The sequence below is a fragment of the Oncorhynchus tshawytscha genome, linkage group LG14 (genome assembly GCF_018296145.1).
Source record: "Oncorhynchus tshawytscha isolate Ot180627B linkage group LG14, Otsh_v2.0, whole genome shotgun sequence".
In the NCBI taxonomy this organism is placed as follows: Eukaryota; Metazoa; Chordata; class Actinopteri; order Salmoniformes; family Salmonidae; genus Oncorhynchus; species Oncorhynchus tshawytscha.
In genome coordinates, this window is record NC_056442.1 from 7,142,758 (window position 1) to 7,168,915 (window position 26,158).

The window sequence follows — 26,158 nt, forward strand, 5'->3', positions numbered from 1 at the left end:
ACTAATCGCTTGAATCATACTATTTGTGACGTACATTGAGTATGTAGTATGCTTATTGGTCATAGAATGGATATAGTTAGAATTCCAAAAGTCCCCGGATGTCGTTCTAAATTCGCCAAAATACAAAGTATTCAAGCAGTGGACACTATTTCTGTGCTTTTAGGGCCCATAATACATATCTTCAGAGAATGGATGTGGCTTCACAACGGTTTCAGATTTCAAGAAAATGGCAGAAAATATGCAGCTGAAGTAGCATAGACTGGAATATAGACTGGAATATATATCAATGGCATTAAGGAGTATACCACCTCAGTCATCAGCTTCTCCCTTCAGTGGGGTTTAGTTACCCACTACCTCTCATCGCTACGGCGGTGGAATCATTTCACGGAGCAGTTTTTCACAAAACTGGATCTCAGGAGCGCGTATAGTCGTTTCTCTTTGCTTATTTGAGCTGTTCTTGGCATAATATGGACTTTGTCTTTTATCTTCTGTATACTACACCTGATTGGCTCAAACTGATTGGCTCAAACACATTAAATTATATTATATTTGTTTAACACTTTTTTGGGTACTACATGATTCCATATGTGTTATTCTACAATGTAGAAAATAGTAAAAATAAAGAAAAACCCTTGAATGAGTAGGTGTGTCCAAACTTTTGACTGGTACTATATATGCTCACCAACACAAATATACAGTAGTGGAAAAAGTGTTATTCACTTTTCAGAGAAAATCTCATATGCCCTCACGTTTTGGCTCCAAAAAGTCTGACGAGAGCTGATAACATTTGTCATAATTATTTAAAGCAATGAAATTGTAAGAAATTTTGAGCAATGTAATAATGTCATGACTTTTCAAATAAGTTACTTTGGCTGACAATTTGTTAGCTACGCTATCTTTACAAACCACAATATATCATTACAGCAGTATGTACCGGTATATTAGCTAGCTTCCTAAAACGTTAGTTGGCTAGTACTAATACATCGAACTTGCCAGTATATTAACTATATGTCATTCTTAGCTTAGCTAAGTGGTATAGTCAATGTGCGTTCTCAATGGTCATTGTTAATTCGCTCTGGCTATCTACCCCGATTTCAGAGCATTCTCGCCTGAGTGTGCCAGGAGAGCGCAGAACAACTAACGAATTTACAAACGATTGTACAAAATTGTTGCCAGCAGCACAGGTACATGAAAACAGCCTAACTTGCTCTGCTAGGGCGAGTAAAATGGTCAGAGTGAGGTGTTGTGTCTGGAAGTAGCTAGCTAATGTTAGCCAGTTAGATTGGGTGCTTGACTGACGTTTTGAGGTCAGAACGCTCGGATCAACCCTACTCCTTGGCCAGAGGGTCCAGCGTGTGATCAAATCAAATCAAATTGTATTTGTCACATGCGCCGAATAAAACAGGTGTAGACCTTACAGTGAAATGCTTACTTACAAATCCTTAACCAACAACGCAGTTTTAGAAAAACAAGTGTTAAGTAAAAAAGATAGGTAAAAATTAGATAAGTAAAAAATAAAAGTAACAAGTAATTAAACAGCAGCAGCAAAATAACAATAGCGAGGCTATATACAGGGGGTACCGGTACAGATGTGCGGGGGCACCAGTTAGTTGAGGTAATATGTACATGTAGGTAGAGTTAAAGTGACTTTGCATAGATAATAAACACAGAGTAGCAGCAGCGTAACGATGGGGGGAATGCAAATAGTCTGGGTAGCCATTTGATTAGCTGTTCAGCAGTCTTATGGCTTGGGGGTAGAAGCTGTTAAGAAGCCTTTTGAACCTATACTTGGCGCTCCGGTACCGCTTACTGTGAGGTAGCAGAGAGAACAGTCTATGACTAGGGTGGCTGAAGTCTGACAATTGTTAGGGCCTTCCTCTGACACTGCCTGGTATAGAGGGCCTGGATGGCAGGAAGCTTGGCCCCGGTGATGTACTGGGCCTTTCACACTACCCTCTATAGTGCCTTGCAGTCAGAGGATGAGCAGTTGCCATACCAGTCAGTGATGCAACCAGTCAGGATGATCTCAATGGTGTAGCTGTAGAACCTTTTGAGGATCTGAGGTCCCATGCCAAATCTTTTCAGTCTCCTGAGGGGGAATAGGTTTTGTCATGCCCTCTTCACGACTGTCTTGGTGTGTTTGGACCATTCTAGTTTGTTGGTGATGTGGATAACAAGGAACTTGAAGCTCTCAACCTGCTCCACTACAGTACAGGAAGGTACTGAGCACGCACCCCTGAGGAGTTCTCGTGTTGAGGATCAGTGTGGCGGATGTGTTGTTACCTACCCAGGATCCAGTTACAGAGGTAGGTGTTTAGTCCCAGGGTCCTTAGCTTAGTGATGAGCTTTGAGGGCACTATGGTGTTGAATGCTGAGCTGTAGTCAATGAATAGCATTCTCACATAGGTATTCCTTTTGTCCTGGTGGGAAAGGGCAGTGTGGAGTGCAATAGAGATTGCATCATCTGTGGATCTGTTGGGGCGGTATGTACATTGGAGTGGGTCTAGGGTTTCTGGGATAATGGTGTTGATGTGAGCCATGACCAGCCTTTCAAAGCACTTCATGGCTACAAATGTGAGTGCTATGGGTCGGTGGTCATTTAGGCAGGTTACCTTAGTGTTCTTGGGCACAGAGACTGTGCTTGAAACATGTTGGTATTAACGACTCAGACAGGGAGAGTATTGAAAATGTCAGTGAAGACACTTGCCAGTTGGTCAGCGCATGCTCAGCGCATACACGTCCTGGTAATGTGTCTGGCCCTGTGGTCTTGTGAATGTTGACCTGTTTAAAGATCTTACTCACATCGGCTACGGAGAGCGTGATCACACAGTCGTCCAGTACAGCTGATGATCTCATGCATGTTTCAGTGTTGCTTACTTCGAGGCGAGCATAGAAGTAATTTAGCTTGTCTGGAAGGCTCGTAGTATGAACGCTCCGAGAGCGAAACACTGAATTTATGAATGGACATTCTGACAATGCTCTGAATTTACGAATGCCCAGAGAGCACTCCAAATACAACCGAAGTCGTAAAATATCTAGGTAGTAATTTGCTATGCTGACAAACAAGCAAGAGGTTCCATAGCAACAGAAACAACTTCTGGTAGACAGGCGAAGTATGCTCAATTGAAAGAATACAGTTTGTTTACAGTACACTAAAATGAACTACTAGTATGTAGTATATACTCATTAAGTATGCAGTATACAGTATGTTAGTATGGGTATTCGAACACAGCTACGGACTCTTCTAGTCCCGACTCTCCTGATTCCTACCATTATAGAAACACACTCTTCTAGACCCCTGACTCCTCCCACTATAGAAACATGGATTCTTCTAGTCCCCTAACTCCTCCCCTGATTCGTCCCACTATAGAAACATGGAATCTTCTAGTCCACTGACTCCTCCACATTTTGTTTTTTTGCCCTAACACTACACAGCTGACTCAAATGATCAAAGCTTGATAATTAGTTTATTATTTGAATCAGCTGTGTAGTGCTCGGGCAAAAAACTAAACATGCACCCCTTGGGGTTCTGAGGACTGAGTTTGGGAAATGCTGGTTAGTTGTACTGTGGCAGCTCGGCATATTCAAGATGTTCAATCCTGGGTAAAAAATAAAACAATTAAAAAAGCAGAAATAAAAAACCTGAAGGAGATTTCTCAATTTAATTGAACGACCAAAAAATAAGCAAGGATGGACTTACACACCTCGATGCCATTGTTCCTCTGTGGCGTAGGTGAATAGAGTATCTGTGATTCTGTCGTCTGCAATGTTGCTATAGGTTGTTGTAGATGTCCAACTCATCTTTAACCTTAAAACAATGTAACCAAAACCTTAACATAACTATTATATTCACACCAAGAATTTGATAAAACACCCCTCACACTACATAATATTAAGCTCCTACTTGAGAATACCTTCCTTTCTTTTAGCATGCAGTCCCTCGGAGCTAGATGAGAGTCCATTATATTTCCTATCATTTGCTTTCACTTTCCAATAGGAAAGGCACGTGTGCATCTGCCTGCATAGACAGTATCATTGATCAATATTAGCCACTTATAATGCAGCTCAGGAAAAACGCAATGACAGATGAAATGACCATCAGACCATCTCGCTTGCCCAACATGCCATGCAACAACAACCCTGCCCTGATTGGTTTGGGTACTGATGGCCACAGAATATCTTTTAACAAGCTTTAAAAGTCCTACTGTTGATATGGGAAATATTGACTAGTGAGGGGTTGGATTATACCCCATGCTGACTGTTACCGCTCAGATATCAAGTGCCAATACACCACACTACATGCTGCCTTCCTGTGGATTGTTAATTGGTTTATGGATGGTTAATTAGTTTGATTAATAATGCCTTCAAAGACCAACTGAGGTTCGAGATGGTTGAGGTTGGGGTTTGTGCATGTTTTAGTTTGCTGGTTTATGTTCTCAGGACGTGTACCCAAAGCATGTGGAATACTGCTGCCATATTTCTCAAAGCTCAGCAACACTATGAGATCCAACTCAATACTGCTGCCATATTTCTCAAAGCTCAGCAACACTATGACATCCAACTCAATACTGCTGCCATCTTTCTCAAAGCTCAGCAACACTATGAGATCCAACTCAATACTGCTGCCATCTTTCTCAAAGCTCAGCAACACTATGAGATCCAACTCAACACTGCTGCCATCTTTCTCAAAGCTCAGCAACACTATGAGATCCAACTCAGTACTGCTGCCATCTTTCTCAAAGCTCAGCAACACTATGAGATCCAACTCAATACTGCTGCCATCTTTCTCAAAGCTCAGCAACACTATGAGATCCAACTCAGTACTGCTGCCATCTTTCTCAGCAACAAAGCTCAGTAGCAAAACACTATGACATCCAACTCAATACTGCTGCCATCTTTCTCAAAGCTCAGCAACACTATGAGATCCAACTCAGTACTGCTGCCATCTTTCTCAAAGCTCAGCAACACTATGAGATTCAACTCAATACTGCTGCCATCTTTCTCAAAGCTCAGCAACACTATGAGATCCAACTCAATACTGCTGCCATCTTTCTCAAAGCTCAGCAACACTATGAGATCCAACTCAATACTGCTGCCATCTTTCTCAAAGCTCAGCAACACTATGAGATCCAACTCAATACTGCTGCCATCTTTCTCAAAGCTCAGCAACACTATGAGATCCAACTCAATACTGCTGCCATCTTTCTCAAAGCTCAGCAACACTATGAGATCCAACTCAATACTGCTGCCATCTTTCTCAAAGCTCAGCAACACCATGAGATGCAACTCAAGGATAAAACAGAACATTGTCCATCTTGGCAAAGGCAACAGAAGGCTCACTATCCAGCACAACCTGACATTTTGGAAAGACCCGTACGGGAAAAATGTGAATAGGTGAGGTGTTCCAAAACACGTTTTCATGTGATAATCCGTGATCTTATGTGAAGTTAATGTGATAACATGTGACAACATCTAGAGAAACATGTGATAACATGAAACTGCACATGTGGAACATTTCCAAAAACACATTTTCACATGTGAAATTTCATGTGAAATCACATGTTTTTTCTGTAAGGGGAGGAAAAAACAATTATAGTTCTACTGAATACAGCACAACAGTTTGGTCTCCACCGCCACACATCCTCAGAGGGCCTACAAACCTCCCCATTACTCTACCTAGTAGTTCAAACAAGATAATAGCTGGACAAAGATCATTCAAGGCATAAAGGAGGACAACAACACATGACTCTGAAGCAGAAAGACCAGAGTACAATACTCACTGGATGATGGTGAAGACCCCTAGTTCATCATCACACCGTTCCATCCCTTCAGATGGACGGACGGTCACTCCAGCCCGCTAAAGGCTCAAAAGGGAAAGTGCTCCAGTCCCTTTTCCTGAGAGTCCCTCTGAAAATCCACTTCCTCCACTGCCTGGTGTTTGCGAACGTTGTGTGTTTTTTGTTCACCTCCCTCCCTATTGGTCCTCAGCTCAGTGCCAAATGTTCCAGCTTAGCATTCGCTGCGCAGCACCACTGGTGATGGATTTAGCCTGGGCATCTGGGCTAGCCAGGATAAACCGTTCAACACACACACACACACGCACACACATTCAGACACACTCACAGTGTCATGCTGTGCGAGTTAGGGGCCAGTGCCCTTGGGGAGACAACCTCCCCCACCCTGAATAATGACACAACATCATCACATTCCAGGCCAGTGCTTAAAGCGATAGAGAGACAGAGAGAGAGCACAATGAAAACAGAGAGAAAGAAGGTTGGGATTGGGATGGGGAGATCAACACAAACGGGGAGAGGATCAATGCGTGAACAGATGTGTGCCAGCCAGCACACTACAAAGCCGTTACCAGAGGCAGAGACAGGAGCGGCAGTTAGAGACAGCTGTCTGATGCCAGTATTATTGGTTATTGGATAACTGTTTTTTTGTTTTTTTTAATCGCTGCCTCCCTCCCACACACAGTACCTAAAATAACCAAGCATAGAGCATACTGTATTGACAAACCTCCAGGAACAAGAGAAAAACAACTAAATTAGTTGGCTATTTTCAGCTATTGCTAACGGTATAAAACCAATTAAAACAAATCTGCATGTGAAAAGATCAACACAGCATCAGTCCACCGGGGCTAAACTGTGATCTGTGAACTAGGATGACTGAACATCACTACCCTGCATATGGACTCTGTAGCTTAATACCATTTCCACCGAGCACAGACAGCTCAGCGGTGCCCCATGCAACACGCCGCATTGACTGTTCACCAAATTGCTGTGCCTCTAGTCTGTGGCAGGCAGCATCCATCTGGAATCGCTAGGCCCTTACGTAACTGGCCGTTTACTAGGAAAAACAAGATGAAGCGTCTAGTAAGTTAAAGCTATTTATTTTTTTATCCACTTATTTGAACCATGAGCCTACTTTACATAATGTGGCTTGGCTTGGGAATGCATTTCCTGATTTTCGCCTGATTGGCCTATATATCGCTCGGCAACCTAAATGACTTCACCAATCGGCACTTGATTTATCATTTATCGTTCAGATCTTCATTCCAACAGGGTCACAAACGTACATGTATTTTAACTTCTCAAAGTCCTCCTCACTCTATGTGACTTGCATGTTGAGTAGATAACATGAACACAGTATTATTAACATACTGTAGATCATGGCCCATGCTAATTTGATGTGATGGATGGCGCTGTGTGTATGGTGATCTCTGCTCCTGCCTATTACAGGGCTTTGTCTTAAGGGGACAGATGCTGGGCATCTCTGCAGTAAGCTGACTGCCTCTAATCTAAAAGGATAGGTTAGCGAATCTGTCCATAGCCAATGTCAAACATGCAGGTTTCTATACTTTTCTATACTTGCTGCTGCATGACATCATCTTGACATTGTAAAAAAAAAAAAATATATATATATATATATATATATACATATATTGGCATTGTGTGAAGGTAAGGGGGCTCAGCTCACAAGCACTCCAGCTTTACCGTTGAAAGCTGACTATTTTAGCCAATGAGCACAAGCCAGAATTCTATAGCATGCTATCCATCAGGATATAGTGCTCCAACCGGAACTCGTCTGGTCATGTGACCTGCCACAGGACTCTGGGGCGGGATCACCACTGAGGTAGAAGCCCCATTTTTCCCCCATGACATACAAACAACACGATTGAATGGTGTGTGTATGTGTGGAGGACAGCAGGCTAACATGGGCATAATACACAAGGCTACTGAGAGAACTCTGCTACATGGCATAGACCAAGAGGACAGCCATACAGTATGGACAACATGCAGAAACATTGAAATTAACCATGCTTAAACCCTCTGGTCATCTATCCATTAAAGGTTTATCAACATTTACACGCAGACACAAAGGCATATCGATTTTACTTCGAAGTGTGAAAGTGCCGATGACTGTGCCTTCATCTGAAATTGATAGACTACCTCCAAAATTGTTTCAAATAACAGGCATGTAACTTACTCCTGATTTGGTGTACAGGACACAGGTCTGGCAGTATTCATGTCATATTCATGTTATATAAAACCAATTAAAAGCTTAATTACCGTCTCTATGGAAGGTAATGGGTTGTTGGATCAGCTGGAACTAAAGGCAGTACACCCGGAGGAGCTATGAACCCGCTGTTTCATTACAGAAAGAAACTGTTTTCTTTTTTAATAATTGCTCCATATTTTACAAGCACACAATGTTTAATGAGATGATGTGGCCTACGGATGTGACCAAGTTTGTTGTATTAATTATTTGATTTCCACACCTCATCTCAAGTTTAATCTCCGGTAGTTTCTGGCAAAAATGGCTTGTAGATTATACCCAGGTTAATTGGCAAATTAACCTTTGTCACATGTTCGTTGTGATTAAGTGTTGCCTACGCCCGCAAGCCAGTACTACTGTACATTGTAGCTCATTAAGACGTGCCTGTTCAAGAGTGGAGAAAATCGAAATCCGAGTCAAGACCAAGACCGGAGAAAATAGAGTCAGAGTCAAGACCAAGAGCGGAGGGGGGGTGGGACCGACCTGCGTGTGCAGAGGCACACATTCACAGAAATGCACACACAGACAGCAGTGTTCTAGGTCTCCAAACCATTTATTGTCTCGGTCTTGTCTTGGTGTTGGATACATTTTTACTCGGTCTTGACTCGGCCTCGGACAATGAGGACTACTAATTTCTTCCTGAGACCAGTAGAGGACAAAAACTCAATTATCAGTTCCTATTCAGTCATAAAATCACTTCGCCAGGCCAAATATACATACTCCTTTTATGACACATTAATATTGTCTTGGTCTTGACTCAGACTCGATTTTCTCCAGTCTTGGTCTTGACTTGGACTCGATTTTCTCCGGTCTTGAACCGGTCTCGCTTTAGGTGGTCTTGAACACAACACAACCAGACAGACAGACAGAGACACACACATACACACATTTTCACATCATTAAAGAACACTTTACTTGTCATTCACTCCAAGTAAAGATGTATCCTTACCTCATAACTCAGAGTATCATCCTGCAGCGCTCCCAGCTTCTATACCCTGATCCTCAGGGCTGGTCAAAAGGCCACGTCACATGAAAAAAAAAAAAACTACAGCAGCAAAATCCCTCTGCTTGAGCCCAAGAAGGAGATGAAGTAATTACAACGGGTGTCAAAAAGTGTTGGAAAATAAACGCACGAGTATGATTGAGAAAATGTGCGGTAGGTGTGTTTGTGTGAGAGCTGATGGGGCTCCGGTGCGTTGGGAGGGCTTAGGTGGGAGTCAGGGGGGGACTATTCAGTTAGGGGCGCGGTGTGAGGCGGGGCGGTATCCCTCCACGGACACATCTGGAGAGAGAGTGGGAACGTTTCACCTGGCTCATCCCAGCCAGCTGCGGGTACAGGCACATTCCAGATGGCTCAATCAGATTTAAACTCTCCCGACCACTGTAACCTCTTTAGACTTTAAATACAGTGCAAGAACATTAACTGTTTCCTTGTGCTGGGGTTTAGACACAGAGCCAGAGAGAGTCAGGCTTTGATGAATACTGCTCTGTCACATTATCTGGTTCAGCATTGGATACAAGACAAGGAAATTCATAGAGTGAATGAGTGTGCAGAATGAGAGATAGAGAGAGAGGTGGGGGGATGGCGAGGGCATAAGAGTGGGACAAGGGGTGACTGAAAGAGAAAGAGAGAGTGAGAGCAGTGGGAGGAAGAGGATAAGACTGCTACAAGGTTATGTAAAGTGAGGATGCGTGGGAATGAATGACTGCAATAAGGGTAGACTTTGAAGGGATAAGAGAGGTCAGTGGTTGAATCGACCCCATTCATCAGAGATCTGAAGGAGCTATATGTGTACTACATTCACATATGTATGATATTTGATTGTATAATTACTGTACTTGTCAATCATAAGCATTGGTGGCGAGGTGGTGAGTACAACCACAAAGGTTTCTGTTCAAATTAGAGCCGCAATGTGCTTCACAGACATCTCTTGAAAGCTTCATGTCCACACGTGTTGAAATTAATACACCACTGTGATGTAAACAGAACAACTGACATCTTCACTTTTACCCATCAAGGTATTTGCAATCCCTATTCTCACTTGCTTTCTCCCCGTTTCCATACAGCACTTTAAACTATACGCATTTTACATTGAACACCTTCTCACTGCTTCATGTCATAACCTGTCAGAGGGATGACAAATAGTCAAATCTGGAGTTCAATGAAATACGGTATTTTACTTAACGACGCCAGACGCGTTACACTATATCAGCTTTCCTGTCTCAGTAGGACTGAGTGGGGTCCTCCCATGGGGCAGTGGGGCGTACGTGGATGAATACAGACCGCGCCGTGATGTATGAGCTATCAAAACCCCCGTGGCGTCCGGCTATGCTTGGACACGCCTCTCTAATAGTGATCACTGGCGTCCGGTGTGGGGTGAAAAGTGATTAAAGCAAGATTAAATAATTGGAATGTAGAGCAGGATGTTGAGTGACGGTTGATTTTTGCTCTTCTCTTTTTGCTTTACCCAATAAGGGGGGGTATGTGGTTTAGAATTGTCCAGGACTACCTACAAAAGGTGGCTTGGGAATCTGACTCCCAAATCAGATTTTGACACCAGATCCGTTGCGTTACTCAACAACAACAAAAAATGTGTCATTTGCGAGACTTCTCTTTGAGGCCTACAAGTGTTAGTTGCTTGACTCTGCCAAACCATAACTCTTACAGTCTATCCCAATATCCATACTTACACCCAACTCCGTATGCTCTCCATCCCCACCATAATACTTCACAATAATCTAAGTATTTTAGAATGGAATTTAATAGGAAAAAACACAAACAAAGAAGACTCTGGATCAGTATCAACTATCCAGGCGCATATCACATCCAGTGGCGGTCGGTGCCGGTTAAGATGAGGGAGGATGATTACTTTTATTATGAGCATGGCCTTATTTCTATTACAGCATATTGGATGACTGCCATTCATATTCCATTAAACCAGTTCAATATAACATCGATAGGTTTAGGCTACTATATGATAGTCAAATTTTCCCTATACCCATCACGAAGTTGCTACAACCTAGCCTATGAATGAAAGTTTACAATGTAGGTGCACAGGTCAAGAGAATTTTGAGTAATCAAGGTGACAGACCGTTACAAATTCAATACTGCCTTGCACACTTTTGTCTGCATCTAGGATGTAATCATTAGTCCAACAGTTGCAAATTAGAGTTTCTATTGGACAAATTCAGGTATGTTTATCCCTGGAATGAATACACCCCTGATTCACATAAAAACAGCATGATCACTTTGCTCGTTGTATATATAATTCTTCTCGCAGCTGTCTATGCGCTCTCCTCCTCTCATATTTTCCCTTCACTTGTGGACTTCAGTGCACAACACATCAGTTGTCTGTGACCACGTGAAAAAACCTTTCCAAGTCAAACCTTCATATCATGACCGCTAATCGCTACACACAGCCTACAATGTTGTCACGTTATGTCAACTAGAACTAACGAGTTAGTAAACCCACTACACTCATGCAGTACAGTGGACAGTGGGCCCCGGTAGGAAAACAAATTATATGACTTGGAAGAGTTCCAGTGTTGGATAGCCATAGCCAGCTAGCTAACATAACATCCCTCTCTGTTTGAGCCGGGTGTTTGAGTATGCTAAACTAGCTAGCTGCATTTGCTAGCTAAGTGAACTTAAAAAAAAAATACAGCCAAATATAGCTAGCTCTTTCTCTCTCTCTCTGTTGCTTCTCCTTAATTTTTGGAAGAAATTAATTAGTTAACTGTTCAACTATTGTCTTTCTCACTTTGAGTCAACTACTCACCACGTTTGATGCACTGCAAGCTAGCTGTAACTTATGCTTTCAGTTCTAGATTCATTCTCTGATCCTTTGATTGGGTGGACAACATGCTGCAAGAGCTCTGATAGGTTGGAGGACGTCCTCCGGAAGTAGTCATAATTACTGTGCAAGTCTATGGAAGGGTTGAGAACCATGAGCCTCCTAGATTTGGTATTAAAGTCAATGTACCCCGAGGAGGACAGAAGCTAGCTGTCCTCTGGCTACACCATGGTGCCACACTAGAGTGCTGCTGTGTTTTAATACATTATTTGGTGACATAAATATATTTAATATAGTTTATCTAAAAAGTATAACTTTTTTTGATGTTTCACTATTTTTATGAAATTTACTGAGGAGGATCCCCCCCAGTAAGTGTCTTTGCGGGGGGTGTAGCGTTTAGAGCCCATCCGAGATTTAGAAAGTGACACCCTGGGAGAAGTTAGCTGAGCCAGAAAAATCGAGTCAGGGACTTGGTTAGGAGTAGCAACAATAGCAGACAATCAGAGGACAAAACGTTCACAACAATAGTTTGAGATTCAAAAGGTTTGATGGTTTGGTGGATAACTTTGATAGTTATTTAGGTCCAAACTATTTCTGACGTTACAACATTAGGAATTTCAACCAATACTTGCTGTACAGTACAACCCTATTGACCTTCAACACTCAATTTCTACTCCTAAATATTAGCATTGCTTGGAACCAGCATCTACTGAGAAAACAGACCGAAGAAAGTAGGGTTGTTCTCACTCTCTGTCATTAGAGAAGAAACCAAACCTCAAGTGCTAGCTAGAGGCTACTCACTCTGCAGGCTGCTGGGTAATGGCTGTCTCCTGCCACCCGACATCCATCACTGACACGTCAACACTGGGGTTAGTGTCCATCTTCTCTATTCTCTCCGCCTGCGCTCATCACCACCCTTCATGATGCCCAGACAGCCACACTGGAGAATGATGGTGAGATGAAGGGATGAGCCTTAGAGAGAGAAGAAACTAACAAAAGAGGTGAGGAGTTGTGTGAGATGAGTGTTGCCATCTTCTTCAGGTGATATCACACACACGGCTCTCCAGCCAATTGAATCAGTTGGTAAGTGGATATCGAGAGGGGGGAACAGAAATCGATTTATTGCGGCTGGGTGACTGAGATTCTTGAACACAAAGCTCTATCCTGGCCATATGATACCACCGAAGCAGGGTGTTGATCTCGGATTCCAGGTAGAAGTGGTTGATTACAGGACTCCATTCTATCCAAAAAGCATTAACGCTTACCGCTAGACCCACTTAGCCTCTGTAATGGTAGCAATGATAACCTCCCTAGGGCTGAGGGTGCAAAGAGCATAGTTTTGCTATGGAAACCCTCCTAGTGTATTGAGTAGAAAGCTTCAGCACTGCACCAACTGTAGCCAAAGTAATAACACGTGATAGTCTGCCACATGCAAATCGTGAATGAAAACAAACTACAGTGTGTGTCTGACTCAAAATGTGGACAATATACTTGTCCCTGTTTTCATTGGTGAGTGTCAATGTGTACGAGACACTTTAAAGTATTGGGATGAAGAAAAAAAGCAGTGTATTTTCAAAATGAAATCTGATATGAAAACTATGTAGGGGGAATAATACATCAACAAATATCACTGGAGGACAGCCAGCAAACTTGTGACATTTTGAGTTGTAAGTATGACTCCCCCGAGGACTGAACCCCTAACCTTCCATTCTCTGGGCAGACACTAACCACAAGGCAACAGCGTTGGTTAGGCCTACATACTGTATGCTATCACTGCAATTCATCACATTTGCCAGTGATTCCAGAACCTTGGTGTAGTTATCTGGTTGTTCTGAAGAGGATCAGGGCTGGGCTAGTCAGTGGCGAGATGAGGCTCTAGTCATTCCCTCTGACCCTCAGGACCTAGAGATGTTGACCACATGATAGGACTGTAATCACAAGTCAAAGGCCACCTTAAGCATTTTCCCTCCGAAAACCCCCCAAACACTTCATCAAGTCCTCAATCTCTGGGCCTCGAAGCCAGTTAGTCCTTTTGAATCATTCTTCCCCTTTAATCAGGGACTGATTTAGACCTGGGAGACCAGGTGGGTGCAATTAATTATCAGGCAGAACAGAAAACCAGCAGTAGTCTGGACCTCGTAGGGTCAGAGTTGAATACCCCTGATTTAGAGGCAATGTGATAGCTTGAGGGAGGGGTTGTTCAGAGGCAAAAGTTGTTCAGAGGCAAAAATATTCTGTATGTCGATTGCAACACTGGCCTTTACACTCAAGAACTCATATTCAGAGGCAGTGTGTGTGTGTTGGTCAATGTTAAGAGGGTTTCTACAGCAGGCAGCTACGGCAGAAGCTGACAGAGGGGAGGCATTGTTTACGGCAGGGTTCCCTAACTGGTGTGCGGGTGACTTTGGCCCTGCAGGTGATTTTATTTGGCCCCTCACTTTATTTTTTTTTAAATTGTTGGACACAAGACTAAAACACCAGCAAATCAGCTTAGTGACTCTATTTCAAATCTGTTCCAACGTATTCCCACGCATAACAGACATACCGTATATGTGATTGTATACAAATGAAAGGGTTGAAATTATGTTTTAGACAAATATTAGATCCGTTTTTTGCTTCGAGGTCAATTTGCAGTCTACAAATTCTTAGAAATTATGTTCCGTCCCTGTCCATCATCTAAAATAAAAAATTTAAAAAATTGGCCTGCCGCTGAACCTAGTTGATGATCCCTGGTCTATGGGTACTGTGTGTTGGCAGGAACTCTGGCATCTCAAAATCAATGAAGCAGCACCAAAATCCAGTGACTGACCGACAGGGCACAACCCAAAACGCTGTGTGCCCATCAAAGGAGGCTGAAATCATCCTCTGAAGAACACTACCTTCGGTCCAGGCTCCCTCCTCTGGCTGCCCTTCTCAAATCTCTGATATCACACCTCTGAGACCAAAGGCCCCGTTCAATCTCAAACCGTAGCAGATTCACCATGAGGATAAACCCAACGATCTGCCCTTGTACTTTGCTGTAGTTTAGAACACCTTTTATAAAGTGTGAAGAATGTTTCTTTAAGGAAAAGGGACTCAACTTGAAGGAGAGAAGAACAGCAGAGAATAGGACCAGGTTTAAACGCATGGCGCGTCATAGCACAGCGATCTACACAGCCGACAATTCACCTTTTAAAAGGCAACAACATTCGCAGAGATTACATTCACGGAAAACATTGTGCAGTTCGGGTCAATTGTAAACTACCTGTTTATATTGTGCTGCCATATAACATGCCTTGCATTGAATCCCGGCCTAGGTCTTTATGAATCAACAGAACAGCAATATTCATAAACCACATGCAAAAAAAACATTGCTCCAACTTTTATTTCAGATAATACTAATAGAAAACAGACTGAAGGTGATATTTTTTACATTTCCACCTCCGCAGTGTGTTCCTGTTCGAGTCTACAAGTTAACAGTGTAATAAAACAAATAGAATAAGGAATTTATACATCAACTTGACCTTCTTCAAACATTGAGGGTAATGCCATGACAAATATAAATATGAACACACAGTGCCCATAACGTCACAGCCCCTCTAAGCAAGAGGAACACAGATAGTAGATATTACTAGAGTAATGACATTCTACAAGCATTTAGAAATAGCTTAAATCGACAACACACACTGAATCGTGGCTTGGGGCAGCAAGCATGGCGAACCGAGGAGAAGCCAAACAGTCTCCAATAGCCACACGTAAAGCAAACGTATCAAATAGCCCTTCTCTCGGTGCATGCTTGTCTATGCGGACGGAGAGAGAAGGATCAGACGCAGACGCTGCGAGAGAAAGAGATGGCCAAACGTGGTCCTTGAGCACAGAGCGAGAGAAAGCAAGACAAAGTCAGCATTGTGGGAAAGACCCCAGCAGGGGGTTAGGGTCTACAGCCTAGGATAACAAGTAGACGTCCATGCTTTGGGTAATCATTGCATCCAGGGGGGTCTGTTCCTAAGGCCAGACTGCCAGGTTGGGGGCTGGGGAGCGTGAGGGACCCTTGCTTTATTTCTTTACGATAGGCCGGGCAAAACCACATCGCCGCATGGGTTGGATTTAGGAGGGCAAGGGGTGAACATAGAGTGGGATAATGGCGCAGTCTCAGAGAGGATGTGAAAGGGATGGTTTGGGAATCAGCTTGGAGCTCCCCTCCCAGCAGTGCAGTTCAGGGCGAGGCAGGGTGAGATAAACGGGGTCAGGAAACAGCCCGCGGGTGCTTCATGCAGTATTGGGCCTCCGATGACGACACGTACGCCGACTCCGGAAAAAAGTCCTCGTGGAACTCAGCCAAAAACCTGGGGAGCAAAGAGAGAGAGAGATGGAGGAAGAGGGACAGAGAGAGAGAGAGAGAGAGAGAGTAGAAAGAGAGAAGATAGATATAACACCATAACAGGGTCTAATTCACCACACTGAGTAGAAGTCTGAAGTTAAGGCTAGTTAACACAGCATGGCCATCCACAGACAGCTAATGCATTTGAAACAAAGACCACTGTGGGAAATGCATCACTCCCCCGACTCCTGTGGATGTCACGGACCAGACTAGTTACTCAGCACTCCCAATCCTGGTGTCTTCCTTCCAACAGGGGGCTTGTTAACACCCCTACCACACTCCAGGCCTGCAGTCAGTCAGTGCTTTTAGTAACTTGCCTTAAATAACCCAATTCGCCAGAGTTGGAGAGGGAAAATCTCCCCGTCTAATCAGTAGGGAAAATAATCCGGAATGTTCTTAGTAACCGCTGCTCAGCCAAATCCTCTAAATCTTGCCATCTCATCTGCAAACAAATTATCCTCATCAGAGGGCGAAATTAAGAGGCGCTTTAACCGGTGACAAATTATTATGGTCGTTGTGGAGCACCGAACCAGTCAGTACGGACCACGGGACCGTGGCTACAGATATATTTCATTATTTATTGGTCGTCCTATCTATTAGTCAGTGGATATGTAGAGCAAAGGCTGTAAACTTGAACCACATTTCTCTGCAGATGTTAGATATGGACACATTTTCATGGGAGTGCAGCTGGGCGGACACAGGCATCCTCGTTCTCATACACATTAGGCACTCCCTCGCTCTCCCTCCCCAGCGGTGGAAAAAGTACCCGATTTTCATACTTGAGTAAAAGTAAAGATACCTTAATAGAAAATGACTCAAGAACAATACTACTTTAGTAAAAGTATGAAAGTATTTGGGTTTTAAATATACTTTAGTATCAAAAGTAAAAATCATTTTAAAATTCCTTATATTGAACAAACCTGATGGCACAATTGCCATTTAAAAAATATATATTTATGGAGAACCAGGGGCACAATCCAACACTCAGACACAATTTACAAATTAAGTACTTGTGTTTAGTGAATGCCAGATCAGAGGCAGTAGGGATGACCAGGGATCTTCTCTTGATAAGTGTGTGAATTGGACCATTTTCCTGTCCTGCTAAGCATTCAAAATGAAATGAGGACTTTTGGGTGTCAGGGAAAATGTATAGAGTAAAAAGTACATTATTTTTCTTTTAAATGTTGCGAAGTAAAAGTTGTAAAAAACATAAATGGTAAAGTACAGATACCCCCCCAAAATACTTAAGTAGTATTTTAAAGTATTTTTACACCATTGTCCCTCTCTCTGTATCACAGAAACACACCAGACGATTCACGATTCTTCCAGAGATCCGTCCGCGTGCCTAATCCCAGCATGCACTTCTCCACTTTGCTACAGTCAACATCCAGTAAGGTTTTTTTCCTTCCCGTCTCTCACTAGTCTGAAGAGACCTCCTTTCTAAAGATGCTAGTTTTCAATCCGTAGCAGACTAAAATAAATGGGCGTGAACAGCTGAAGTTAAATCCCATCGTAGGCAGGCATCAATATATTGCTTAAAGCATCCAACATTATTTCTCTGAAAGCTCCTGTATTTTCAGACAAGTAACCAGGTATCTATCCAATTAGTGACAGATTTTCATGCGAATATTCCAAAATCTACACAAAGCCAATGTGCATTTTCCCACCAGCAGTGTGTTTCCACCAAATTGACTTGTCGCGGATAAAAACCAATACACAAAAAGTTAATCACATTTTCAACCTTGTCAATAGTTTTATGACAAAAACTGTTGCGTTAAATAGCAAATATGCCTAGTCTGGTCTTGGCACGTGTGGTTTAGGCAACAACTTAGCCAATAGTGCTGGTAGGCTAGTCTACATGAGAATAATATTTTTATTTGTCAAATGGCAGTCAAGCATCGATCATGTCACCAGAGTAATACATTTGATATTTATTGGAAAGGTGCATCAAGCTCATATCATACATTTTCACCACCCTGTGAAGTTCATCACAGCTTAATAAACCGCATGGTTTCCCCAGTCGTATTGGGAGGACCCCACACCATGTCATCGCGTGACTCCCAAGTTTACTTCGAGATTATAGTTACTATATCAATATTTCTGCATAAAGGCCTTTCCACCGCCATTTCTCACATAATTAATTTTACTGACACAAAAAGATCCCACCATATCTAATGAACAAATTCATAAAATTATACAGAAACTTCCTGTTTCCATCACAGCCGTCACGATTATTTCTATACGGAATGACATCACTTGCATAAAACACTGTGGATGGAAACGTGGTTATTGTCAATAAAAAGATGACACTAGTGGAAGAAGCCCCTAATAGACTATTGAGACGTACCCAGCTGCGAGAAGGAGTCATATGTCACTGTGTGCAACAGCGCAGAGCGGTGGCTGGAGGGGAAACTGCAGGCATTTCATTAATAAAAGGAGAGAGAATAAATCCCCTAGGTTTGGGGACAGCTGAAGATCGCTGGGCAGGATTTAAAGATTAGAATCGCAGGCTTGTGTAACGCCCACTCAACTCCCTTCACTTTAATGTAGTCCGACAGTCTCACACACACAGACAGATGCAGGTGCGCGCGCGCACACACACACACACACACACACACAGGCGCATGCACAGACACAAAAACAGCAAATCAATCCCTCTGCATAAATAACATCTCAAGCCATCGTCGACTGATCACATCCTGTTAGACGATATTATGGCTACATTAACCGTGGCAGGCATGCAGGGTGAACCAGCTTACAGGTCAGTGAGCACTTTTTCCACTCAGTGAGCTGCATGAATCACACATGCTACCTAATAGCATTACACCACAGTTAACTGCCCCGGTGTATGCGCTACACTTCAGGTGACAGGGCTAACACTGGATGGGCGGAGAGGATTGTGTGCGCGTGTCAGCAGATCAATGCACACTGCACTCCCATTGCTCCCAACAGGGACCCCCATTCCTTTCTAAGATATACAAAAAGCTCCCTGGGGGAAAACCCCATCTCTCTATTCTCCGGCTGCGCTGTCCAACTATTTATTTTTATAGGCTAATGTTCATGTTACAGCAGAGGCCCGTCAAGCTGCCGCAGCGTTCAAACATTTCTGCATGCTAAGCTAACGTTAGTACGTCAGAGGCCCATCAAGTGGAAACCACTCACCAGGCTAGCTAAGTGAGCACGTCCAAAGAAATGCTGACGTGGGCAGTATCGCGTTGCAGTGATCAAAGGAAGTCTATCATGGAACTGTCGTCGGCACGGCAACTAAATGGCAGCCTGTCCCTTCCTGCAAGGCGGCCGGCCCAATTATACACCAGGCAGTGATTGACTGGGGGATAACGGGCTTCGCCCAGTCAGTGTCACTGATCCTGGAGACTGGTTTCTTGTGCATCTTCGGTTCCACTGTGCATTAATTTGGCTTGAGGGGTTATTAAAGGAATAAGGACTGAGGAGGTGTGGTATATGGCCAATATACCACAGCTAAGGGCTGTTCTTGAGCATGACGCAACATGGAGTGCCTGGATACAGACCTTAGCTGTGGTATACTGACCATATACCACAAACACGGAGGTGCCTTATTGCTATTATAAACTGGTTAGCAACATAATTAGAACAGTAAATCGTCGTTTGTCATACCCGTGGTATACCACAGCTTTCGGCCAATCAGTATTCAGAGCTCAACCCACCCAGTTTAGAAAATGTGATTTATGACCTTTATTTAACCAGGAAGGTTATTGAGAAGACATTTCCTTCTTAAATAACCACCTGACATTGGCTTTACGGCAGCACAAGGAAACGTTCCAGGCCTAGATTGTATGAGCTTTGGCAGCCAAAATAAGATTATTGTAGCCCTGGTTCTAGCCTAGTTATGGTGTGTGGCTGATCACTAAAAGAAGAATGAAAGTAAAGAAAACGTGATTATTCTATAATAAGATGGGAGGTACCTGAGGAAGAGCTCCAGGTGTTTGACCAGGGCCCTTAGGTTCTTCTCTGGGATTTGCATCTTCCCTAGGATCTCTGGCAGCTTCACTGTATGAGGGGAAGAAACCAGATTGAAAGAGAACGAGTGACTGGAGGCTATATTGAACTAAACAACAATCCCTGTTTCCCCACACACACACACACACACAGAGAAAGGGCTTAGGAGGACACCTACCGAAGAGGCGTAGGAGGTGCTGTGAGCCGTACAGGTAGGAGGGTGGGGGAGGCTGGTCACTCTGGGGATAGTTATCAGGGGTCAGCTTCCAGCTCAGGACCTCGTTGAGCTCATTGTTCCGTCGGCTCTCCAGGCCGGAGAAGACGCCACTGCCCTCCTTACTGGGCGTCTGGGGCAAAGGAGAGGATGAGCCACTGTGGACAGGAGTTTCTGGGAAGGGGACAGGAGGGCAGACGGCAGTCAATCAACTGATAGTGTGGGTGGAGGACAACATTGGCATGGACACTTAAGAAACAACAGACATTCACTGTGTGCTGTAGCACTGAGAAGCTGTGCACAGACTATTCCATGTGTTTGGGAGAGTACTATAATGTATGGCAACAGGGAAGAGTGCCATCTAGCGGATGGATATGGTCATTACATCAGAGGCAACGAGTAACATTGCATAAAGTAAAGCACTACACGATCAACTGTTTATTCTGTGATTTAGTGTGTTTTCTTGCCACTCACTCTTCTCCATATTGAGGAAGAACTTGGGCAGCTGGGCAGGCGTGTCAAGGCGGCGTTTGGGCTGGGGTGAGGTCGTAGCGCTGCCGCTGCCCCCCTCGCCCGCCATCCGCTCGCCCCCCGAAGTGTGGCGTGTGGAGCGTCGCAGGGACTGGGGGGCGTCGGGGTCGGCTGCGGAGGCACAGCGCCGGCGTTTGGGTGTGGTGGTGGGGTTTGCCGTGGTGGTGGAGGCCTCGCTCAGGGCCGGTTGGCTGTCCGTGGACTGGGGGGTGGAGGGGTTGTGGCCCGAGGGACTGGGGGTACGCTCACGCAGGGTCCTGGGACAGGAAGGGAGGGTGGAGATGATCAAAGAAAGACCCGTTTGGTAATGACATCCAACATCACAAAAATCAAAGAAAGGTACAATAATTTGTCACTGGCATTTTCATCTTAGGTCAGCTATACAAACTGAACAAATGGCCTAATGTACTTAGCGTCTTCCAACAGTAAAACATTTTCAACTTCATTTGGTTTCATCTTCCGACCTGAAAATGACCCGATGTTAATTAGTCAAGAGGATTGCATACATAGCCTGATGGTCGGTCTTACTTGCTGGAGCTGGCTGTGTTGTCCCGGATAGGCAGGAAAAACTTGGAGGAGCTGACTTTCTTGAACTGAGCGTGCTCGTTGGGGTACAGGAGGATCATGGGAAGGGTGAAATCAAAGGTGATTCTCAGGCCGTCCACCATCTCCTTGCAAAGCTCCTCACTGAAACAAAATGGTGACTTCTAGCTACTATCAAAGATAATTTCATCCACGATGACCATGTTCGAGAGCATCGAATCTGTGATGCATTTATTGGTAATATTGTAACTGACATACTTGATCTACAAATAACACTGAGTAGTTATTTATGATACAAGGTGATTTGTAGATCAGTCAGTTGGCAGGTGCCTGCAATGTAAAAAAACAACATTGTGTAGCCTATGAGAGGCAAAGAGGCTAATGGGAAATGTTGTACTTTGGGGACTCACTTCTTCTCTGGAGGAACATAGTGAGGACTGAGGCTGGTCTGGGCGGTGCTCTGGTGACTTCTGTACCTCTCATTGGCAGAGAAGGCTGCGTTGAAGGCAAAGTGCTTCACATATGATTCCAAGATGTTCAATATGTTCATCTGGCACGGAAGCTTCACCAACTGGGGAGAAAAGGAACAAGGCCCTTCATGATCACAGCTCATTGGCAGTGAGATGTTGAACTGTCAAAAGTCAAGGGTTGCATTCAGTAGGGTACATGGAGGCAAAAAAAATTACAACAGAAAATGACAAATCTGTGTTCCTATTGGACTAGTTCAGTTAGTACATCTCCGTTTTTATACGTTTGTCCCTACTGAACATGACCAATATCTCGGGATTTGGAGGATTAGGTATACGGAACCACAATAAAGCGGGAGTTAGCTTTGTTTAATTACACACCTTCTTCCTCTTGTTGATGTAGTAGCAGTCATCCTCCAGTTTCTTCTTGAGAACCTCAGGGATGTCTATGTTGATGGTCTTGTCCTCACTCTCCATCTTAGTGTGAGCTTCCTGCTCTTCCTGCTAGAGATAGACAGGCAAACATTCAGATCCATCCAGCCATTTTGTCAAAATCTGTATTTCAGACAATGTCAATAGAACAACCAAGTCGATAGGTTATGTATTAAGAAAAACATATTTGTCTGTAGTACTCGATAACTCAAAACACTACCATTTTGTCCAAATCTTCAGAAGAGTCGCTCTCCTCGCTTTTCAAAGATTCCGGATCCTCGGAATCGTCCTCGACACTGTTGTCTGAAGACGTAATCAAACCTGAAAGATACCCCCACCAAAAAGTACATGTCATTTTAGCTTGCAAGCCATTTCCAATGAAAATGAAAAACCATTCCGATAAACTACAGTCAAACTCACATGCGTCATCACTCTCTTCCTTCTCTTCAGGAAGTGTCTTCAGAGCTGACTCAACACCGGGTAGACGACGACGTCTCTTCCCCCATCCCTTTCTCCTCCTGTGGGTTGAAGTGGACATAGTTAGACAGGACACTTGGACCAAAATCTGCAGTCAGGCCTACTGCTTACTTTTCCGATTTTCGACAATGGAGACAAACTTACATGCGAGCCACAGCTTTACGAGCCAGTTTACGTTGTAATTTGCGATTTTCGTCAGTTTCCCTGAGCACATGGTCTTCCGCTGCCAATCGATCCCAACTGTAGCACAAAGCAACAGATGATGAGTACCGCCCCTTCCAATTCAAGCTGCATGCAGTCGGCATGAGAGTTTTGTCTAAGTGATATCAAGGACAAAGCTCCACTGAAGGTTTCTTTCCACACTCAATGATTTCCACCATATAGACAGCTAAAACCATAGACAACTACGTACAGTTTAAGGGATTGTTAAATAAAAGTTACCACTATGTTCAGCCAACCGTACAAGGTTTCGACCAGTAGCTTGCAAAGTAAACATTATCAGCTAACAGTCTTGGAAAATGAGCCCTTTGCTGCTCGACATGCAGAGCCCACAAAGGGTGGGGAAATTAACCTAAACCACTCATAGAAACAGGGAATGACCCTCCCATCCACCCCCAGGAACACAGCGAGAACCCTCCTAACTGTCCCACCCATCCTCCTCCCCAGTAATCCCTTCTTCAAGCCCACCACCTCAGACTGTCTTGTGTATGAGTTTACCTTCTGTTCCAACCATTGAAGTGAATCAGGTATTCTGGGACTCGCTTTCCACGTTCATCTTTGCCAATTACAATATCGACGACCTAAAACATACAATTCCAGAAATTAACGTTAGCGGTAGCCGACAAAACTCAAGTTATCGTGTAACAGACAGCAGGCAAATGTATCACCACATCTGGACAGCTAGCTAACAGTACGCATTAGTTAGCTAACGTTACATTACTAATTGGCGCTAGCTAGCTAATGTTATGTAAACAACGGGTTGGCTGATTGTAATTTGTTGCCCTGGCCTTGCACAGAGGCTAGCTAACGTCAACTCATGATATGTTAATTCACCGTTGGTGTTTAACGTTAACGCTAGCTAGTTTAACGTTACTTCCAACGTTAGCGGACAGTTGTTATGACAGTTAACGTTAGCTACTTAGTTGGCTAAATGTAGCAGCTACGAGCTAGCTAAGAAAATATACCCGAGCTAACTTGGTTACCTACAGTATGTGCAGAGATTAGCAACAAATAACACGGCTGCAGCCATTATTGATGGCCTCCTTTTTGCCATAAACCTACCAGTTAGGTTAGGTTAGCCTAATAACAAACGTTAGCCTTTTAGCAGCTAGCTAGCATGACAACCTCGGTCGGGCCTTCTGTGGTCTGTCCGGATATATTAAATAAACATAATGTCTAACTTAGCTACAGTATTGGATAAAGCCATAAAAACTGGCAATCAAAATGTTTGGGGATTGCATGCGGTATCAGTTTCGTGACCGCAAACAAACTCTTGGCTAAACAACAAGCCATTTACCTTTGCATCATAGAGTACTTTAGCTTTCGTAGGATCAGGTTCGAAACAGAGGACTTTTTCTCCTTTGTGGAATTTAAATTTCATTCCCCGGGAGTTCATTTGTTCGTCATAGCGAGCAGGAGAGGAGGCATCTGGACCCCCCGCTCCTTAACCCGTTCCCTGCCGGGCTGTATCCAAAGGGGTCTTTGAAAAAAAAATATGGAGATGGCGCTAGGACACAACTCATCAAACGAATCCGTAATAGGGAATTTCTAGTTTGTTCCTTCGTGGACGCCGTAGAAATAAACAGTACATAAATGTACCTGCAGAGGGCGTCCGTTATTCAAATTTGATCTTACTAATATTTCTGTTTGCCAGGGTGCTGAGGTGACATGTAGCCCTCCCTCCCTATAATAAATCAAAAGTTTAGTGTGTGCAAATGAATTAAATAGGCAAGGCAAAAAATAGGCCAATAGTAATGACAATTTAGCAATTTACACTGGAGTGATGTATGCACAGATGAGGATGTGCAGGTAGAAATACTGGTGTGCAAAAGAGCAGAAAAAAAAAAACCAATTATGGGGCTCATTATTTTAATGAGGCTCATTCTTTTCTAAATTTGGAGACTGAACTAGCACCATTTCAGTTTTCAGATGAGAAAACAGAGAGCGAGAGAGTGTGTGAGAGAGAGAGACTCTGAAGGAAATCCCTCTATGTATAGCCTAGCTGCATTTGTGTGTATGATGCCTTGTATGCTCAACCTCTTATCAGTGCCAGTGTGTGCTTTTTTCCATTCTGACTGAAACCATCAGGCTATCTCTGCTGTCACATCTGTCACCGCACCGACGTGTGCCACGAAGAAGACCTGCATTCACTGTGCAATTCTAATGAGTGACACATTTAGCTCAGTCAAGTCACAAGGTCAGGATTGTATGGCATAGCCTACTTAATTAGCCTAACACACTACAAATGTTTACCGGTGGCCAGAGTAGGTTACTGATTAAGTAGGCTACCTATTTCTTGCCTTATGGCTAGACAAGTGACTTCTCCAATTATAATGAATCAGAGCAGAACAGTTTCTTTGTTAAAAATCTTTACTTTACAGCCAATTGGCCTGCTGTTATCTATAAACACATTTTTTTTAAAGTGTTTTTTAAATTATATTTGGTTTCTTGTGGCTGGTGCCCACTAAAGTATATTAGAAACCATTCTACTTGGTCCCTTCCCAGTGCCCCTCTCATCCTAATTTAACCCCTGCAGGCTGTTTTAGCCCCATTTCTCTATTAATTAAATATGTGGTTTTATTAATCACACAGACTAATGGTTGGTATCTACGTATCCAGAATAAATAGACGGCTCCAATGTTACATTGATGTTTGAAAGGGGTTAGAAGTCCAAAACGTGCCTGCGTTATGGTGGGACTCATTGGGTTAACATGGGGGAGCTCACATGCACATGTGACGAGGATGATTTCTACCTCTGGTACACATCAACCATATAGTCGTACACTGTGTCTGGTTTTACAACCACTGCAGCCGGGAGGTAGAGCAGCAATAGATTGCTTCTCTCTGACTCCTTCTCACCAATCTCTATTCCTCTACTACACTTTCACCATTTTGTTTCACCTTTATTTAACTAGGCAAGTCAGTTAAGACTATATTCTTATTTACAATGACGGCCTACCCCGGCCAAACCCCTTACCCAGACGACGATGGGCCAATTGTGCGCCGCCCTATGGGACTCCCAATCACTGACAGCTGTGATACAGCCTGGACTCGAACCAGGGTCTGTAGTGACGCCTCTAGGACT

General features: G+C 43.6%; 1 protein-coding gene across 2 annotated transcripts; it reads right to left on the reverse strand.

The window, feature by feature from the left end:
* Positions 1–15,198: 15,198 nt before the first annotated feature.
* Positions 15,199–24,606, reverse strand: LOC112266466 (male-specific lethal 3 homolog). 2 transcript variants are annotated; one of them, XM_024443953.2, is made up of 12 exons: positions 24,371–24,606; positions 23,572–23,654; positions 22,999–23,094; positions 22,798–22,895; positions 22,598–22,698; positions 22,327–22,446; positions 21,889–22,049; positions 21,464–21,622; positions 20,879–21,192; positions 20,369–20,578; positions 20,157–20,241; positions 15,199–16,177 (listed from the first exon to the last, which is right to left on the reverse strand). In XM_024443953.2, exons 1-12 carry the CDS (start codon positions 24,467–24,469, stop codon positions 16,078–16,080), a joined length of 1,626 nt encoding a protein of 541 aa, XP_024299721.1. In that variant the 5' UTR covers positions 24,470–24,606; the 3' UTR covers positions 15,199–16,077. The 2 variants fall into 2 exon arrangements, with proteins under 2 accessions (XP_024299721.1, XP_024299720.1); XM_024443952.2 differs by having other exon boundaries at positions 22,327–22,449; positions 24,371–24,605.
* Positions 24,607–26,158: the final 1,552 nt, after the last annotated feature.